This window comes from Panthera leo, chromosome C1 (assembly GCF_018350215.1).
Source record: "Panthera leo isolate Ple1 chromosome C1, P.leo_Ple1_pat1.1, whole genome shotgun sequence".
Classification (NCBI taxonomy): domain Eukaryota; kingdom Metazoa; phylum Chordata; class Mammalia; order Carnivora; family Felidae; genus Panthera; species Panthera leo.
In genome coordinates this window covers 70,214,170-70,233,015 of record NC_056686.1, presented here as the reverse complement: position 1 = coordinate 70,233,015, position 18,846 = coordinate 70,214,170, and the positions used below count along the sequence as shown (strand labels likewise).

Genomic DNA, 18,846 nt, shown 5'->3' with positions numbered 1-18,846 from the left:
GGGTTAGGAGCAGATAGGAGGGCCAGTTTCTAGATCTCTGCTGTGAATTCTGCTTCATTATTTCATATCCTGGGTCAACACAGCTGACTTGGTTTTAACTGCTAAAAATAATTTGAACTGGGGAGGTGGAAAGTAAAGGATAGGTCTAATGATCAGGGACTATTATTACCTTTTCCCTTTTGTACCTAGCCCAAGGTCACAAAAAAGCCCTGAAGTACATTTTCCTTAGTAGAGGTGTTGTCTCAGCTGTGTGTATGTTTTCACTGTGCCATGAATAATCCCTGAACTCTTTAGCAGTGTTGTGTACCCGCTAAATCTCGGAGGGCTGAAACCAGGGATTTTGAGTGCAACCTAAAAACAGTTCTCAGTTACTGTGAGTATAATTTGGCCCTAGATAAATTGTTGTAACTAAAAACAAGGTTATGCTATAACTAATGGATATTTTGCAAGTGAAATACTGTGAGATAAAATTTGCGCATATCAGAAAATGTTTCCACAACGAATATACTTCAGAAGTATTTTAATTTTCATTTAACATAACCATTTACTTGCAGTTCGTTTAGTAATAGATGAAATGGGATTTATGAAAACTCCAGATGAGGATGAAACAAGCAACCTTATATGGTGTGATTCTGCAGTTCAGCAGGAGAAGATTGCCGAGCTGCAAAATTACCAGGTGGGGAATTAATCATGACCAATTATTGGTTATCAGGAAAGTTATATGAATTCCATTATAATTTTACTTAGATAGGGTTGGTTCTTAATGTGTTGACATATTAAATTTCAGTTCTAACTTACCCAAACAACCTGTTTTGTTGCTGTCCGGTTGTACTGACTCGTCACATAAGGCCTGAATTCTTTCAAATCGAACTTTTAACATACCATGAGATCATGACCTGAGCCAAAGCCAAGAGTCAGATGCTTAACCGACTGAGCCACCCAGGTGCCTCATAACCTCTTTCCATCTTTAAGGAAGAATGAATAGGAGAAAAGTCTTCCTACACTGCTGCTTTGTGTTATGCTTAAAGATGGGTGATGTGGAGTAGCTTGCACAGACAGATCAGGAACTAGAAGTACCTTACCATGTCTGCTATGTGCAGTCTGGCTTCATTCTTTGATTTTTAGAATGTAATGCAAGCATATTAAAAAAATAGACATCAAACTAAAAAGCCAAATACACAGAACTTTAGAAAACTGACATTTTGTATAGTTCTTTGTTAGTGTGGTGGGAAATACAAAATTGACCATAGGGAACAAACAAGGCCATTTTCACCAATATTTATACAATGCTTATCTGTATGAATATAGAAAATTGAGGATAATAGAAATAATTTGGACATAGAATTACTAGTTATTTGACACAGAAAATTGTAACTTTGATACCTGTGTAAATACCCTTTTCTGATTTCTGAAAAAATTTGCAATTTCATTCTTTGCTTATTGTAGATTCTTGAATTCTACAGATTCCTTGTAGGTCATTTAATTTTAAATGTTTTACGTTAATAGCTTTAAAAAAATATTTAACTCAGAAGATGGATGTAACTCTATTATAGTATAAATGAATATATTCATTAAGTCAATGAGAACATTAATGTTTACCTTTTTATTTTCCAGAGGATCAACCATTTTCCAGGAATGGGGGAGATCTGTAGAAAGGATTTCTTAGCAAGAAATATGACCAAGTAATCTTCATTTACTTATAATAGAGAATTTCTTATAATTTTTGAAATTTGCATTTTCAATATTATAGTGTATCTTTCACCAGGTTACATTGATTTGAAATGATACTTTGATGGAAGAGAGAACTGTAGAGTTAGCAGGGGTTAGAAGTTCCCTGGTTCTTCCTTCACTTTACAGAGGAGGTAACTGAGTGTCACAAAAATGACTATCTTGCACAAGTCAAACAAATAGTTAATAGCAAACCTGGAGCAGAATCCTAGTCTCCAGAATCTTAGGCTTCTTTTTACTGCAGTTTGGCAACATAATACACTGTGTGTGTGTGTGTGTGTGTGTGTGTGTGTGTGTGTGTATTCATATACTGGTTGTTGAGCATCTAACATGTGCAAGACACTGTAGTAGGTGAATTTGTATGCATTCATACATATAGACACATGTGTATGTGCCTACCCAGGGATATACATAAATTTGTCTGAGACCAGTGTTTGGAGTAACAGTCTTTTATAGGAAACACTGTTCACAAGTTCTCAAGTGCTATACCAAATGAACTGCAGAATTTTTAACGTGATGTATATTTATATTGATTACATTGTTTTTAGTTTAAGGAAGTTAAGTGATAATTTGAGAACATTTTTAGAAAGAAAACTCAGAAAGGTTAGTAACCTTGGTGTGTAATTAGATATTTATATGCATCATGTGACAGTTTATACATCCATTCCCTCAACAAATATTTTTTGCATATCTACTGTAGACTAGAGACTGCTAACTTTGAGGTAAAGAAGACAAATAAAGCCTAGTCCCTGCCTAGAACTCAAATTTTAATAAGGGAGAAAGAGTGATACATATAATACAGTTTGATGGTGCCACATTAGGGGCAGAGTCAGTGTATGGTGGTGACAAAGATGATGACAGAGGTCATTTCTAGGAGAGCAGGGAAGGCTTTCTGGAGAAATGAAAATCAAAATGGATATCGAAAAGTATATAAGAGTTTATTCTTTGAAAAGAAGTCAAGGAGTCTAGGCAAAAACAACAGTGGTAGAAACTTTACGGAGGCTTAAACCAACATGATATGTTTGGGGAACTTTTAAGCAGTTTCTGTGGTTTTATAGGGTGTCAGGAGGCTTAGCCTGAGATGATGCTGGAGATAAATGCAAAGGCCAGGCTGCGGATGCCATGTAACTATATTTTGTTCAATTATTTAATTATTGATTCTTTAATCTATTTAACTACTCAGCAAACATTTGTGTTTATCCTGAGAGAAGTGAGACTTTTTTTAATGGATTTAAGCAGAGAAATGATATGTTTTAGATAATCTTGGTGGGACTATAGATAATGGACTCAAAGAATGTAGAAAGGAGGAGAAAGCCCTGGAGTAGGTGATTGTCAACATCTAATACACTAAAGGAGAGATAGTGGTAATGGGGAAGAGAAAATACATCTGGAAAACACGAAAGAGATAGAATTGACAGGACTGGAAAGCTGCTGTGATGTGAGAATCCAAGGGGAGTAGAGAAATGTTCAAGATGACTGGTAGGTAGCCTTCTGGTTTAGGAGATCATGAAGGTACAACACTTTAGTAACATAGGGATTATAGGAAGAACGGACATCAGAGGAACGGAAATTACCTCTGTAACGTTTGGGACGTGTTTCACTGAAGTCATTTACTTTCATCTAACACATACTTATTAAATATAATTTTTATATGTGAGTCACTGTGCTGGCCTCTGGGCTCATGAGGTGATCAAAAGCAGACTTGAGGCTTTTACAACATTGGGTTGCAACTGTGATAAGTGCTATGAAATAAAGGTACACAGTTGTAAGTCAGTGCATAGTGAAGGACTTCTGGCTTAGGGAGGCATTGGAGACTTTCCCCAAGGAAGTGATGTGGAAGCCTAAATCTGAATCCTGAGTAAGAGTTTATTGGTAAAATGGTATATAACAGCTTTCCGGGCAGGAAGAATAGTATGGGCTAAGGTCATGTTTGTGCAAGAAAGCAGGAATAGTCAGGATACTGAAATAAGGCCAAGTGTAGCTAGAGTACAGAGACATAGATGGGGACCAGGAGAGATTAGTTGAAGTGTGATGTTTAGGATTATAGTCCTTATCCCAAATTCCACAGGAGAGGAGGGGGAGATGAAATTGGTAATATGAGGAGATTTGCATTTCAAAAAGATCATTCTATCTGTTTTGTAGAGAACAGAAGTCTGTATGGTCAGGAGAGTCAAGAAAGTTGAATGTAGACCCATTAGTAGGCTATTAAAAATAGGCAATTTCTTATTTTTATAGAATCTTTGGAATTCTCCTTAAGGAAAAAATAATCTTCTATTAGATTGAGAGTTATGACCTATTTGAGAATTAACTAAATTACATGTTTAATATCATTTAGTAAATCCATGACAGCTATGAGCAGAAATTATTCCATATTTCCAAATTCCAAATTTCCAAAAGAGACTGCATGTCTCTTTTGAAGCTATCCATTTTTACATCAAATGATTTGTGCTAGATTGCTAAATGGAATAAAGTGTTTCTCTTCAATATATGTGTGCTTGGATTTTTTCCAAATATATGTGTGAAAGAATGGTATCACTCATAAATACTATATGATTAGTTTAAAATAGATTATTTTAATGAAAACTTTAAATTGATCTAATTTCATATCATTGGTAAAAATATAATAAATACACTTAAAGGTATTGGAAACAAAAACATGGACATTAGCACTGTTACTGTGCTTCCTTTAGATATATGTGTGTGTGTGTTTTCCAAACCAGTCAATGTTAGCCTATATTGTACTGAAATTAATTAGCTTGTTGGCTTATTCTGGATTTGATAGATGGAGTTGGTAATTACTTCCCTTATTATAATGGAAATATAAGTTTTTTACAGAGTTCTTTTGAAAGAGCACTTGAAATATAACCATAGGAGCCTACAGTTGTGGAGGCCAAGTGGCTCATGCATTCCACACCCTCCTTTTAGAATTTAGGCCCTACCTCTGTGCATACCATATATGGTGCTTCCATTTTAGTTTTGACTAATCTCATTTGAAGACAGTGTCATCTCATCTATAAAAGACTTATGTACATTTATTAAAAAGAACTTCCTTGAAACAATCAGATTTTCTTTGATTATATTTTAAAATATCTTCATTTTCAGTGGGAATCAATATGTACAAAACGGTTAACAATTGAGATTAATGAAAAGTAAACATTTTATACCTAGTTTTATCCTTATGTTTCAAATAGGCAGCCTGGTTTTTAGCAAATATAAAAATATCAGGACATACATTGCAGCCATAAAACCACATGTATAGGCATATGTAGTTCATATGAACAAAGAAACACAAACTTCTAGTATACTTAGGCTTCACATGGTTTTCTCAGAAAGGTAGTTAAACTTCAAAAAACACTGGAGTAAAAGATGATCAAAGCCACTCCTTGAGGACTCAAAATCATCTTTAAAGAAGCAATATGAATGGCACACCATTTCCTGGTACCCGTCCTGTCATCCCAGATGCAGAGTTAATTACTATTTCCACATATTACCTTGCCATGTATGTCTTTATTGTATCTATCACATTGTATTTAATAGCCTATATGTGAATTCTTTAGAGTTAAGACCATATTAAATTATCCTAATATCCCCAGTGCCTAGCATAAAGTATATACTTAAATAATCTACCAATATATAAATTAGTACATAGGACAGAGGTTCTTGTCTATTTTTTTTCACTGATGTATCCTTCCAGTGTCTAGAATAATGCCTAGCACATAGTAGGTGCTTTACAGACATGTGTTGAATGAATCAATAAATGAAAAGAAATGGAGGGAATTTAAATCCTTGTAATAAATGTCAGTAGCACAGAGAAAGAAAATTTAGACAAGTTTGAATGGAAATTACTTTTCATATTATCTCTAATTTACAGAATGATCAAGTCCCGGCCTCTGGATTATACCTTTGTTCCTCGAACATGGATCTTCCCTGCTGAATATACACAATTCCAGAACTATATGAAAGAATTGAAGAAAAAGAGAAAGCAGAAAACTTTTATAGTAAAACCAGCTAATGGTGCAATGGGTCATGGGTAGGTATTTATCACCCAGAACATATAAAAGTTTTTGAAAAATTGGGGAAAAAGAATAAATGTGAACATTCATTCATGGTTGAATATGAAAAAAATAATAAAATGGGTCTTTGTTGCTTTTTTGGTACTAAATATAAATATTTAATGAGCCATTTTACCCTGTCCCACAGGCTTCAGTAATTCATTTTAAAAATTAAATCAACAGGTTGTGAGACTTTAATAGGAGACAATAAAAAGATGTCTTCTAATTTTTTCTTAAACATAGAATTTTACATTTATAATAATTTAAGAGTAAACTTGGAGGGTAAAATTCAGTTGATGTGGTAGACCTAAACTGACTCAAAGAAAGAAATGGCAAGGGACTTACTCTTTCAATACCTAGAAATTTTAAAGCAAAATATGTATCCTCTTTGCTTTACAAATAAGTTTTTTTCTTTAGGTACCATGGTAATTGAATTGAAATTGAATAAAGCACATTTTAAGCTAAGACATGTTTAAGAACTAGACATGTTAGCTGAGCATAGATTTTACAACTTAATATTCCTGTTTCCTTTTGCTTTCTAATGTTAGTTTATTGCAATGTTTGTTTGTTTGTTTGTTTGTTTCAAAGAAAATGTGGCTGAGGTTGCTTTTAATAAAAACACATGAGTTATTTTAATTGTTTGATTAAAAAAAATTTTTTTAATGTTTATTTTTGAGAGAGAGAGACAGAGAGACAGAGAGCAAGCTGGCTAGGGGCAGAGAGACAGGGAGACACAGAATCTGAAGCATGCTCCAGGCTCTGAGCTGCCAGCATAGAGCCCAACGTGGGGCTTGAACTCACAAACTTTGAGATCATGACCTGAGCCAAAGTCAGATGCTTAACGATTGAGCCACCCAAGTGCCCCAGTTGTTTGATTTTTAAAATGCTGTGGTGAAAAAAGATGTTTGGAAATGTAACTGCCAGGTAAATTATTGTTCAACAAATTTCCTTGTAATTTTTAATCATAATTTAATCAAATTATTTTAACCATGGCTTATGTAGTATTAGTGGGAATTGTATATTAATTGTTTAAAGTTGGCTTGCTAAATGCTTGTATCAAAGGAAAATTTTTTGGGTGGGGCTTAGTAGATGTTCACATATTTCTAAATTTTAATGTTAATCATGTTTATATTTATATGTGCTAATATTTAATGTCAAAACATAAATAAGTAACAGTTTGGTTTGATGACAGTATAAAAATAGCTGAAAAAGCATACTGTATACATTCTGTGCTTCCAGAGTTTATCTCATGTAATGTAGCTGTACATAGTAAGGGACACCTCTCTCTGTGGTGTCCTTGCTGGTCTTCTGTTTAGTTGTTCTATCCATTATTGAAAGTAGAGTATTGAAGACTGTAACTGATATTGTTGAACTGTTTCTTTTTTCAATTCTATTGGTTTTTGCTATATATGTTTTGGAGCTCTGTTGTTAGGTGCATATATGTTTATAATTACTATGTCTTATTGATACATTGTATTTTTTATTATTATATATTGTCCTTCTTTGACTCTTGTAATAATTTTTGTCTTAAAGTCTATTTTGTTTGATACTAGTTTAACTACTCCAGCTCTCTTTCGGTTACTGTTGGCATAGGATATCTTTTCCATTTGTTCATTCTCTTTGAATCTAAAGTGAATCTCTTGTAGACAATGTGTGGTTGGACTATGTTTTTTTGTTTGTTTGTTTTTGTTTTTGTTTTCGTTTTTGTTTTTTTAAATACATTCTGCCAAGTCTTGGCTTTGCTTCTATATAGCGCTGTCCTTCTTTATGTTGTTTTTGTCATGAATTATATTTGCATATATTGTGTGCCCATCAACATAGATTTAAATTATAGTTTAATGCAATTGTATTTTAAATAATATAAGGAAAAAAATAGTTTCAAACCTAAACTACATTAATAGTGACTTTTATATTTACTTATGTAGTCACCTTTACCAGGTGTTTTTTATTTCTTTGTGTGGATTTGAGTCACTATTTTGTGTCCTTTTATTTCAGCCAGAAGGATTCACTTTAGCATTTCTTATAGGCCACATATACTAGTAGCAAACTCTTACCAGTTTTTATCTGGAAATGTCTTAATTTCTCCTTCAATTTTGAATATTTCTACAAGATAAAGAATTGTTGGTTCGCAGTTCCTCCAACCCCCCCCAACCCCCCACTCCTTTCTGTCAACACTTTGAATAATAGGTCATCTCACTGCCTCTGGTCTCCATTGTTTCTGATGAAAAATCAACTGTTTATCTATTGAGGATCACTAGGGTTTGATAAGTAGCTTCGTCTTGCTACTTTCAAGGTTCTCTTTGTCTTGGCTTTGGACAGTTTTATTATAATATGTTCTAGTGTGGATGTCTTTGAGTTTTATCCTACTTGGAGATCATTGAGGTCTTTGGATGTGTAAGTTAATATTTTTCATCAAATATTTTTCTCTCCTCTCCTTTTGGGATTCCCTTTTGAAGCTCTGTTCATTTTTTTCATTCTTTTTTTTTTTTTTTCCTGTTTCTCAGACTAGTTAGTCTCAATTGACCTAAACTTTAAATTCACTGATTTTTTTTTTTACTTCTTAAATCTTCTGTTTAATCTCTCTAATGAATTTTTTGTTCCATGAATTTTTTTTAACTCCAGAACTTCAGTTTGGATCCTGAAATAACTTCTTTCTCTATGGACATTCTCTATTTCATGAGATATCATTCTCATGATCTCCTTCAGTTCTCTGTACATTGTTTCCTTTAACTATTTGATTTAAAACAGTTGATCTAAATAGTTGATGGTCTAGTAAGCCCAATGTCTGGCTTTCTATTAATTGGTAATTTTCATGCCTATGAGCCATACTTTCTTTTTTCTTTGCATGACTTGTAAATTTTTTTATTGAAAACTGGACATTTAGAATGTTAATAATGTAGCAACTCTGGAGATCAAATTCTTCCTCCTTTACAAGGCTTTTCTTGCTGCTTATTATGGTTGTTCTTTATTTGTTTAGTGATCTTTCTGAAATAATTTTGTGAAGTCTGTATATTTTGTTGTGTGTGGCATTGAAGTTCCTGTTCTTTTAGGTCAGTACTCACCTGGTAAGTGAACAGAGCTTTCCTCAAACACTTGCAGCCAAAAAACAAAGAAACAAAAACCCAAGAAAACCTCCCCCAAACCAAACACTCCCAATCTTTGCAGATGGTGTGTGTGTGTGTGTGTGTGTGTGTGTGTGTGTATGTATATTGGGACATGTCTTCAACACTTAACTAGACAGTCTACAACTCTGCCTTATTCTCATTTCCTGCTCCTTCATTAACAACCAGAACCTGATGGACCTCTCAAGAGAGCTTTGGGTCTCTCAAGTCTTTCCTGAGCAAGCACTTAGCCCTGGGCACACACATGGTCTTCTAAATTCTCAGAAATGTCTGAGTTTTTCAAAGCTTTTATTCCCCCAAGATTCTCATACTTTACTCTTTCTTCCCAATCTTTTTAGTTAGTATATTGGTTTCCCCAACCTTTATTGGTTGCCATAGGCAGCAGGAACTATAATGCATTTGTCTTTAAAGGTTTTCAATAATGCACTCCCTCCCCCCACCTCCATGTAGCTGCCTCAACACTGGGAGAGTTCCCGTTTAGACAAAATATAATCAAGTTTGAGTTCCTTCAGGATATGACCACACAGGTGAAAAACAAACAAACAAGCAAAACAAACAAAAAACTACCACAAGAATAAAGTCTATTCTGCAGTCTAGAACCAGTACTTGTACTAGGAACATGAATTATTCTTCAAGGCCACTGCTGAGCCGAGGTTGAGAGATGGGACCAGAGTGAGTTAAAATGCCACAAAGCTGTTTTACATAGATTCAGCTGTTTTTTTGTTTAAGTGTTCCCTGGTTGTCACAAGCTTTTGGTCAGTTTCCAGAGTTCCAAAAAAAGTTGATTCTGACAATTTTTTGGCTGTTTTTGCTTTTGTAGGGGGACAGACTTTGGAATTCCCTACTCTACCATTTTTCTCTTTAGTATTATCTGTAGCTTTTTAAACATCTTGACACCATATCAAATTATCCTTTTAATTCTTTTTTTTTTTAACTTAGGATTTCTTTGATAAGAAATGGTGACAAACTTCCATCTCAGGATCATTTGATTGTTCAAGAATACATTGAAAAGCCTTTCTTAATGGAAGGTTACAAGTTTGATTTACGAATTTATATTCTGGTAACATCATGTGATCCACTGAAAATATTTCTCTACCATGATGGACTTGTGCGAATGGGGACAGAGAAATACATCCCACCTAATGAGTCTAATTTGGTAAGTGACACCAGCTAGAATCGATGATTTTATTCGTTTGTTCAACATGTACTTTTTAAAGTACCCATTGTTTATAATGATTATATGAATCCAAGTCCCTTTTCCCCAGTTTTTATAGTCAGGAATTGTGTGCATAAACAAGACTGCTTCTAATTTATAGACAGCTTTGTGAAAATTAGAAAGAATGATGTCTCCTCCAGCAGGCTAATTAGGAGAAGGCACTCCCTCTGGGTGCTGTGAGCATAAGGATGGATTTCAAAGCACACACGTGTATGTAAAGGGCTTGTGTAGAAATGACATATACACATGTGTATACAGTGACCCTATATAAAAATGGATTTCAAAGCACATATGTGTATACTTTGGATAGAAATGACTTATTTAGAGATATATGTAGAAATAATATCTCATTGAGAAGTACAGACAAAGTGTCATGGGGTTGAGTTTCGGGATAGTTTGTGTTTAGCTCCTTATGGAGAAAGCTTTGAGGAAGCTTTACATAAAAGGTACAGTTTAACATGTAGGATGTGGGAGAAAGTGTATGAAACAGAGGAAGCAAAAGTTATCAGAAAGTAGAGTTAAGTTTTGTTTGCACAAATGAAAAGATGGTAAATTTACATTCACCAAATGTAAAGTAGAGACATAAATTGGCAGTTTCTGGGTGCATTTTAAAATCTATTAAATGGAACTTTCTGTAGTTATTTTTCCATTAAGATTTCCTTTGTGCCGTCATAACATATAACTGTGGTTTATAATTTATGAAGGTCAAGCTGTAATTCGTTATGACAATTTTTCATGCAAATAACAAACTTTGATTTATAGTAAACTGTAATTTATTATCTATACTTAAAAGTTTAGTTAACCTCTACCCTGTTTTTGGATCTGCTAATTATAGTAAAAGTTACAAGTAATTAAGTATCGTTTCCCATTTTATCAAAGGCATGGTTATTGTTCTCTTCCAATGTTATACACAGAATTAATTGCATTAAGAGTGGTCATATTTTAAAAATTACATAATGACTGATCATAAATGTTGCTATGTTCAATTAACTGAGAAATATAAACCTGGCAAAGGAAGAATAAGGGAACTGTCAAATAAGGGAACTGTTTCCACTGGAAAGGAAGATAAAAGAAAGAACCATCTCTTTAAAGGTCATAAGGTGTGAATATATCCAGTCACCAAGTAATATTTGAACTCTACTGCGTTCCAGGCATTGTGCTGGTTTTGGAAAAACAGTGACCAAGACAGATACAGTGCTTGACCTCTCAAAAGCAACAGTCTAGTGGGGAGGCAGAAAATAAAATAAGCAGTTATAATACCTAATGGTAAGTGTAATGGTCTAAGAAACTGAGGGTGCTATGGCAGTGCATAGCAAGAGCATCTAACCCAGTTGGAGATAAAGGTTAGAAAAGGAGTTCGTAAAGTGAAATACGAACAACGAAGGGTCAGCCAGGCGTGGGGGGGGTGGGGGGGTGGTGGGTGGGATGGAACTCCAGAGAGAAAAATGGCCCAGAGATACGGTATATCTGGAGAAAGCAGACATGTTCAGTACTGCTCAATACAGACTATGAAGGGGTGGGTGTTCAGAAATGAGTATGAAGATCCTAGAGCACAGATCTTTCAGAGCTTTTTAGGCCATGTCTAGGATTTGGGGATTTAACCTAAGAAGAAAGGGAACATTAAAAGATTTTAAAGAAGGAAAGGAGGAATGAGATTTTTGTCTTCAAAAGTTCACCTAGTCTGTAGTGTGGGGAATGTGAGATGGGGGTGTAGATGGATGGGGGAGGTGAGGGTAAGGAAAAAGCTGTTGTTTATACTAACCACAAGTGAGAGAAAAGATGGCCTTATTTGAAGTAACAGTAGTAGGGCTAGCCAAAGAATAAGAACATAGATCTAAGATACATTTATGATAACATGGATAGCATTGATATAATAATATACTGTGAGGTTGGATTTGTAGAACAAAGGAAAGGGAGAGAGAAAGTAAGGATAAAAACTCAAGATTTTTGGCATGGGCAGTCAGGTAGATGGGGTGTTATTCACCATGATAGGTAATATAGGGCTATTAAAGGTCTTGCAAGCTGGTGTGTTTGGTTCAACATGCCTGCAAGGGCCTCCAAATGGATCTATGCTATAAGCATTTGGATGTATAGTATAGGTCTGGAGTTGAGACAAGAGAACTGAGCTATAGGCCTAATTTGAGACTTGTCAGCTCTTAGATTATAATTAAAATAATTGATGTGGGGAAGAATGGGTTATAATACATGTGAGGCAGGTAGTCATGTTTTAAGAGAAAAGAGTAAGGGAAGACATAGGAAAGGGTGAGATATGGAAGCTCATTTAGGTGACAAAGTGATTTATTCTAATATTTTAAATTATATGTATATGATTTACTTAAGTACGCTGAGTTAGGAAATCATAAGGAAAGACCATGAGTCAGCAAATGTATCTCACTTTGCCAAGTGCTTTTGAATCATGTACTCTGTGGCTCTGGGTCACATGTACGAAGAATGATCTCCTAGATAAATGTCAATGTTCCTTACATATCTTTAAAATTCAAAAGTTCACTTTTTTCGACTTCACGATCAAGTTCCTAGATTAAGATATGAAAAAGTAAAAAAAAAAAAAAAAGAAGTACAAAATTTTATCTAAAGTGAGATCACAGTTATGTAAAAGGTAAGCTTAAGAAAAAATGCTGGAAAAAATAAACCAAAATGCTCTCATTGGTGGTTTTTGGATGGCATAATGCTGCATGTTTGTTTCTTTTTCCTATTTCCAATTTTTAAAATAGTGAGCATATATTTTATAAAGAGCTGTGTGTGTTTATAAGAATTAAATATGGGTAAACTACATATAAGGAGATCATAAGACAGAATTTCAAACATTGAAATATAGTAAACATTTATTTTTTGCTACCAATGTAGCAGTTGGCAGGTTCTTGAAAAGTTTTATGCATCCCAATTCATTGTATTGAGCCTATATGCTAAAAAATAGGGTGGAGAATATTTATATCCTATTCATACCTTGCAGGTTGCTATTTGATTTATAGCTGTTTTCACTGCTTATGGCTAATGTCCAACTGGCAATAAAATGCTTAGAAGGGGATTTTTGTCAAGGTAGATGTGAAATTGGAATTTCTAATCCTACTTACAAAGCGACTGTTTTAAGAAAAATGCACAGTTCCATTTCTTACTCACTTTTTTCATTAGGATAGCTAGAGTTTTTATTACTGCTAATATTATTTATCTTAAAAAAATTCTTGCCAAATAGAGAACCCCCTCAAAAATTATTTTCCAATTTTTTTAAATTTAGAAGTGATTTCTATTTTGGAAACTAGGAAATGCTGTAGTTTGATTAATTTCCTTTTTCTTCAAATCAAGCAGTTAAAATTAGACAAGTGTAAGATTTATGCTCTTTCTTTCAAATATCACTTAGTTTAAAGCTTTTTCCAAGTTTCATTAGGGCAGAGACTGTGTCTGTCTTGTTCATCTTTGTATCCTCAGTGCCCAGTACAAGTTCTTGGAGATAGTAAGTAGGCACTCCTTAAATATTGTTTAATGATGAAAAAATAAATTCTTAATTAGCAATGGCGCATGGGTCAGTAAACAGCATGTAGCTGAGATGATAAGTTCTGCACATTTGCATCGAAGATGTGAATACTGTAGATGGAAGTAACTGCAATGGAAATAAAATATGATGCAAATATACTTTGCTATTAACAAGCCTAAATAATAGCCATGTACATGAAGTATTTGTTCATTGTGAAGCACCCTGCTATTTAAAGTAATTTCTGAGAATAGGATCATGAGGGCAGAATTTATAGATTTGATGAATGTCTATGATAGATTGGTAGGGAACCATTAGATGTGTCTTAGTTGACAGTTACAAGAGGTTTTAAATTTTGGATTACTTTTCCGGTTTATTTGAGGATAACAGTATCAACAAATGTAAGACTATAAAGAGACCAAGGCACGGCAGCTCCAATAAAGAGCACTATAAATTTATACTGTTAATCATTTGGACTCTGTACAGCATTGTGTGGTGCCTCTGTTTGCTGGCTGTAAGTGCACTCTGTCTTGCGAATGAGTTCAAGTGGCCTCCTGGTCAGCGTGGGAGGGCAGAGGTTGTGTTTGGTAGTCCTGCCTTTTGGTTTATGCTACTTACTTGAACTTTTTTTTTTTTTTTTTTCTTTTAAAAGATATAGAATGCTCTGTCAGAAAATGCCCTTCCCCAAACAAATTTGGGTGAAAACTGTAAGTGACTAAAGATGTTAAAAATAAATATGAAAACTGGGGCGCCTGGGTGGCTCAGTTGGTTGAGTGGCTGACTTCGGCTCAGGTCATGATCTCGCAGTCCGTGAGTTTGAGCCCCGCGTCGGGCTGTGTGCTGACAGCTCAGAGCCTGGAGCCTGTTTCAGATTCTGTGTCTCCCTCTTTCTTACCCTCCCCCGTTCATGCTCTGTCTCTCTCTGTCTCAAAAATAAATAAACGTTAAAAAAATTAAAAAATAAATAAATAAATATGAAAACAAATAGCATTTTTCCTGCTTAGCAATGTAGAATTTCATGCTTTCATGTAATTACTTTGTATATTCGTATTATTTTAATACTTTAAAAAATGCTTATTTATTTATTTTGAGAGAGAGAGAGAGTGTCCAAGTGGGGAAGGGGCAGACAGAGAGGGAGAGAGAGAATCCCAAGCAGGCTCTGCGCTGAGCAGAGCCCAATATGGGCTCAATCTGATGAACCATGAGATCATGACCTGAGCCGAGATCAAGAGTCAGACACATAGCCAACTAAGCCAATACTTTTTATGGTAGATACATTTTGAATAATATATAAAGTAACTTTGTAGATGACTATATTTGTAATCCTTTTATTGGAAATTTGCCGTTTTGCTTAATTTGAAACCTAAGTCATCGTGAAATTGTCAATTTGTATGTTTTAAATTTTAAAAATGTCTTTCATCTTTGGATGCTTTATGTTCTGTGAAACCTCACAGTTCTAGAGTCTCATAGGTGATAACTTTGGTTCTTACTTGTTACAGACGCAGTTATACATGCATCTAACAAACTACTCTGTGAACAAGCACAATGAGCGTTTTGAAAGGGATGAGACTGAAAACAAAGGCAGCAAACGTTCCATCAAGTGGTTTACAGAATTCCTACAAGCAAATCAACATGATGTTGCTAAGTTTTGGAGTGATATTTCAGTAAGATTATACCATTTCACAATTATAAGTGTCTTTCCTCAGATTAAAGGATCATCAGCATTTTAAATAAAGAACAGATTACATTAGGTTGGACAAATGAAGTATTGTCATGAAGGAGGTAGGAATTATGACAGACCTTGATGAGCAGTGTTTCTTCTGCTAGGGATGGGAGAAAGGGGTACTAGGTATAAGCAGAAGCATAGATGTAGGGGAATAGGGAAAAGTGGCCCAGGTCAGCACATATGGTATTTGTGGGAATTTTGTGGGGATTTATGGCTGAAAAGATATGTGGAGGCAAAATTTTAGGTCTGAAAATCAATGGTTAACTTGGTAGGCAGTAAGGATTCAATCTTTCCAGATTTTAAGGGAGAAGAGAAATAAGGCCAAAGACCCTGAATTTAAAAGATAAATCTGAAGATGGGTGTGGGACGGGTTAGAGTAAAGACTAAGAGTAGGTAAAGGAGGGCACCGGGGTGTAGTTTAAGTGAAAAGAGTGGCCTGAGGTGAACCAGCTCAGAGTAGAAGAGGTGACAACGAAGTAAACATTGAGGTTAACTGAATGTCCAAAATCGGGGAGAAGTATTCAGAGATTCCTCTGCAGTTTTAAGGAGGAGTTATAGGGAGCATGGGTTGGCTTTATCTGAAGTAGAGTAGAGAGGAATTAATTTTGAAAAGATGTAGAGCTTAGTTTTGCAAGTGAGGGAAAAGAGTTCTATTCATTTATTCATTCCATTCATTCTTTCAGTCACTCAGTAAACATTTATTGAACCCATAACCTTGTTTCTGACTGATAATTTGAAGATTTAGAAGATACAGCTCCAGTCCTCAAGAAATGTTAGAGTTTTGTAGGAAAGACCCACATACAAATTGTTAATAAAATATACCATAGCACGTACAACAGAGGCATGTGTTGGATTTTGTGGGAATGTAGAGGAAGACCACATATAGTAACTTTCCGTGGGAAGGGATAGGAGGAGGACTCCCAAGAGGCATTGGCACCCGAACTAAGTTTGTAAAAGTTCATGAGGCTATGATAATGAGGTCTAGAGATTTATTGTACTTGAAATATTTTCTCAGGTAGAAAGATTAAGCAGGTAGTTAAAAGTGCATGTTTGAAGCGTAATTGATAATTAAAGCCATGGCAGTGGGTGACACTGCAAATAAGGGTAAAGAGGGAAAAGAAGCAGATCTGAGAAGATAACCTGGGTGAAACTGCCCCTTTATAAATCCTAGCAGAAGTATCACAATGGTATTCAAAGTTAGAAGAGTGTGTTTCTTGAAAGTACTTAATACGATAGGATTATGCAATATGATTTAGCTTTTCTTTGGGAGCGGATACTGTATAATTTAAATAAATCTATCACAGAAAATGCACATGAAAGTTTATAGTTAGTTGAATTTAGTTCTCTTGAGATAATTAGAAAAATCAGCGTCATTAGACTTATCCTTTTCTTGTTTTGTTGGTTGAATTTCTTATACCTTATTTTCTATATCACAGAATGTAAATCCAGAGGTCCTTTGGTGTCAGATAAGTAAAAGGAGTGAAATGGTCTGGATAGAAGTAAATAGAGTATGCAGGGAACTATGGTAACTTGAAGTGTATGAGAAGTCTGAAGGGGGTGGACACTACTCAGCACCAGCCTTTTGTTGCCACATGGTATTGTGGGCCCAGTGTGGTTCATTCTTCTAATTTGACAATAGAAGCTCTAAGTCTCCTGATTTATTAAAATGTTGACACCACATTTAAAACTTTTTGAAAATGTAGGGGCTCCACCAAAAATGTGTATCAACTGGATTTTGTTGGAGGCCCACCAACTTGTTGACTTTCTATCCTATCTTCCTGGTGGCCTAAATACATCCAAACAAGAAATTTGATGACAATTCATTCTGTGTTTATTTATCTACTTATTTATTCTATCAAGGCCAATTTTGCAGAAATTCAAAAAATATTTTAATAATGATGGTTTATTATGTCAGATGCATCAGAGGTGTGAAATTTGTTATTGCACGAATAACAAATGGAAGATCATACATGTTGATACCTGGATGATTTAATGAATGGATCATTTGATGAATAGCTCAGCGAGACCAAGAAGGTTTTATATGCCCTGTGATACTCCTTTTTTGTTGTTGTTGTTTTTACCAAATTTGTCACTTCCATGTGGGTTTTACTTCTTTGGAGAAGGGGGTGTGAAAAGGTGGAACTTCTTGGACTGCCTTGGTGAGGAATGTGTAGAAAGAATCTGAGAGAAAAACGAGTGTCATTAGTTTTATATCCATTGGTTTTAAGTGGTACTTCCTGTACATAATTAATTAGAAGAAGGTATAGAAGTGAGACTAATATTAACAAGAGGGTATGGAAATGGACCTTTCTGGGAGAGCCTAAAATATAACATTCATATATAACTTGAACATGGCCAGTGTGTGCCTACTAAGTTCTGACACATTTGTGGTGTCTTCTATAAAGGGGTAAATTCTGCATCATTCTTGCTTACATTAGTTATAATGTGTAATAACAATCTACAAATAAGCAATTAGTTAATATTAGTAAATTACTAACTTTTCCAAGTATGTATCTTTAAAAAAATTTTTTTTTAATCTTTATTTTTGAGAGAGAGAGAGAGACAGAGTGTGAGTGGGGGAGGGGCAGAGAGAGAGGGAGACACAGAATCTGAAGCAGGCTCCAGGCTCTGAGCTGTCAGCACAGGCCTGTGAGCCCGACATGGGGCTTGAACTCACAAACTGCGAGATCATGACCTGAGCTGAAGTCAGACGCTTAACCTACTGAGCCACCCAGGCACCCTTCAAGTGTATATCTTTTAATTATGTTTACCTTTATTAAGAATTGTATATAAAGATATCTGTTTAAGATGAGTTAATGAAATAATAAATATATTATTAAAAAAAAAGGAGATAGAGAAGGCAGTCAATCAGTAAGTTTGTATCTTTGTGTCATAGTTTACAAATTTCATGAATTTAACTTTGGACTTTTTTTTCAATGACCTCTTTTTTGGGCAGCAATTTCTCTAAAAAGTAACTGTCTATATATGAAAACTGACGTTCAGTACCTCCTGTGTAGCACAGAGATGTGTGCTTTTGTGCTGGTCAAGAATGAGTGAGAAATCGGGGCTCCTGGGTGGCTCAGTTGGTTGAGCTTCCGACTTCGGCTTGGGTCATGGTCTCGTGGTCTGTGAGTTCGAGCCTGCATCGGGCTCTGTGCTGACAGCTCAGAGCCTGGAGCTGCTTCGGATTCTGTGTCTCCCTCTCTCTCTGCCCCTCCCCCATTCATGCTCGTCTCTCTCTGTCTCAAAAATAAATAAACATTAAAAAAATATTTTAAAAATAAAGGATGAGTGAGAAATCAATAGAAAATCAAGCCATGGAGGTTACTCATAAACCCCGTTCTCTCAATTCTTTTTATACACTGTAGATACAGACCTACAAATCATATTTCAGAGCAATGACAGTATGTTGGAAATTCTCAAAAAAACATTAGTGGAGTTTGATTTGTGTTTGGTTATATCACTCTTGATTTTCACATACACTTGTAGTCTTACCTTTGCATTCCTAAAAATGT

The 18,846-nt window shown here is 35.0% G+C and overlaps 1 protein-coding gene across 2 annotated transcripts in view; it reads left to right on the top strand.

Moving 5' to 3' along the window:
* The window catches only part of TTLL7 (tubulin tyrosine ligase like 7), a 142,093-nt gene that overhangs the window by 52,043 nt on the left and 71,204 nt on the right, over positions 1 to 18,846 (top strand). For both annotated transcript variants that reach the window (XM_042952397.1, XM_042952399.1), the window contains exons 4-8: positions 555 to 676; positions 1,615 to 1,682; positions 5,600 to 5,758; positions 9,842 to 10,058; positions 15,105 to 15,269. In XM_042952397.1, the coding sequence (XP_042808331.1) occupies positions 555 to 676; positions 1,615 to 1,682; positions 5,600 to 5,758; positions 9,842 to 10,058; positions 15,105 to 15,269 (731 nt within the window). The remainder of the gene's footprint in view (positions 1 to 554; positions 677 to 1,614; positions 1,683 to 5,599; positions 5,759 to 9,841; positions 10,059 to 15,104; positions 15,270 to 18,846) is intronic.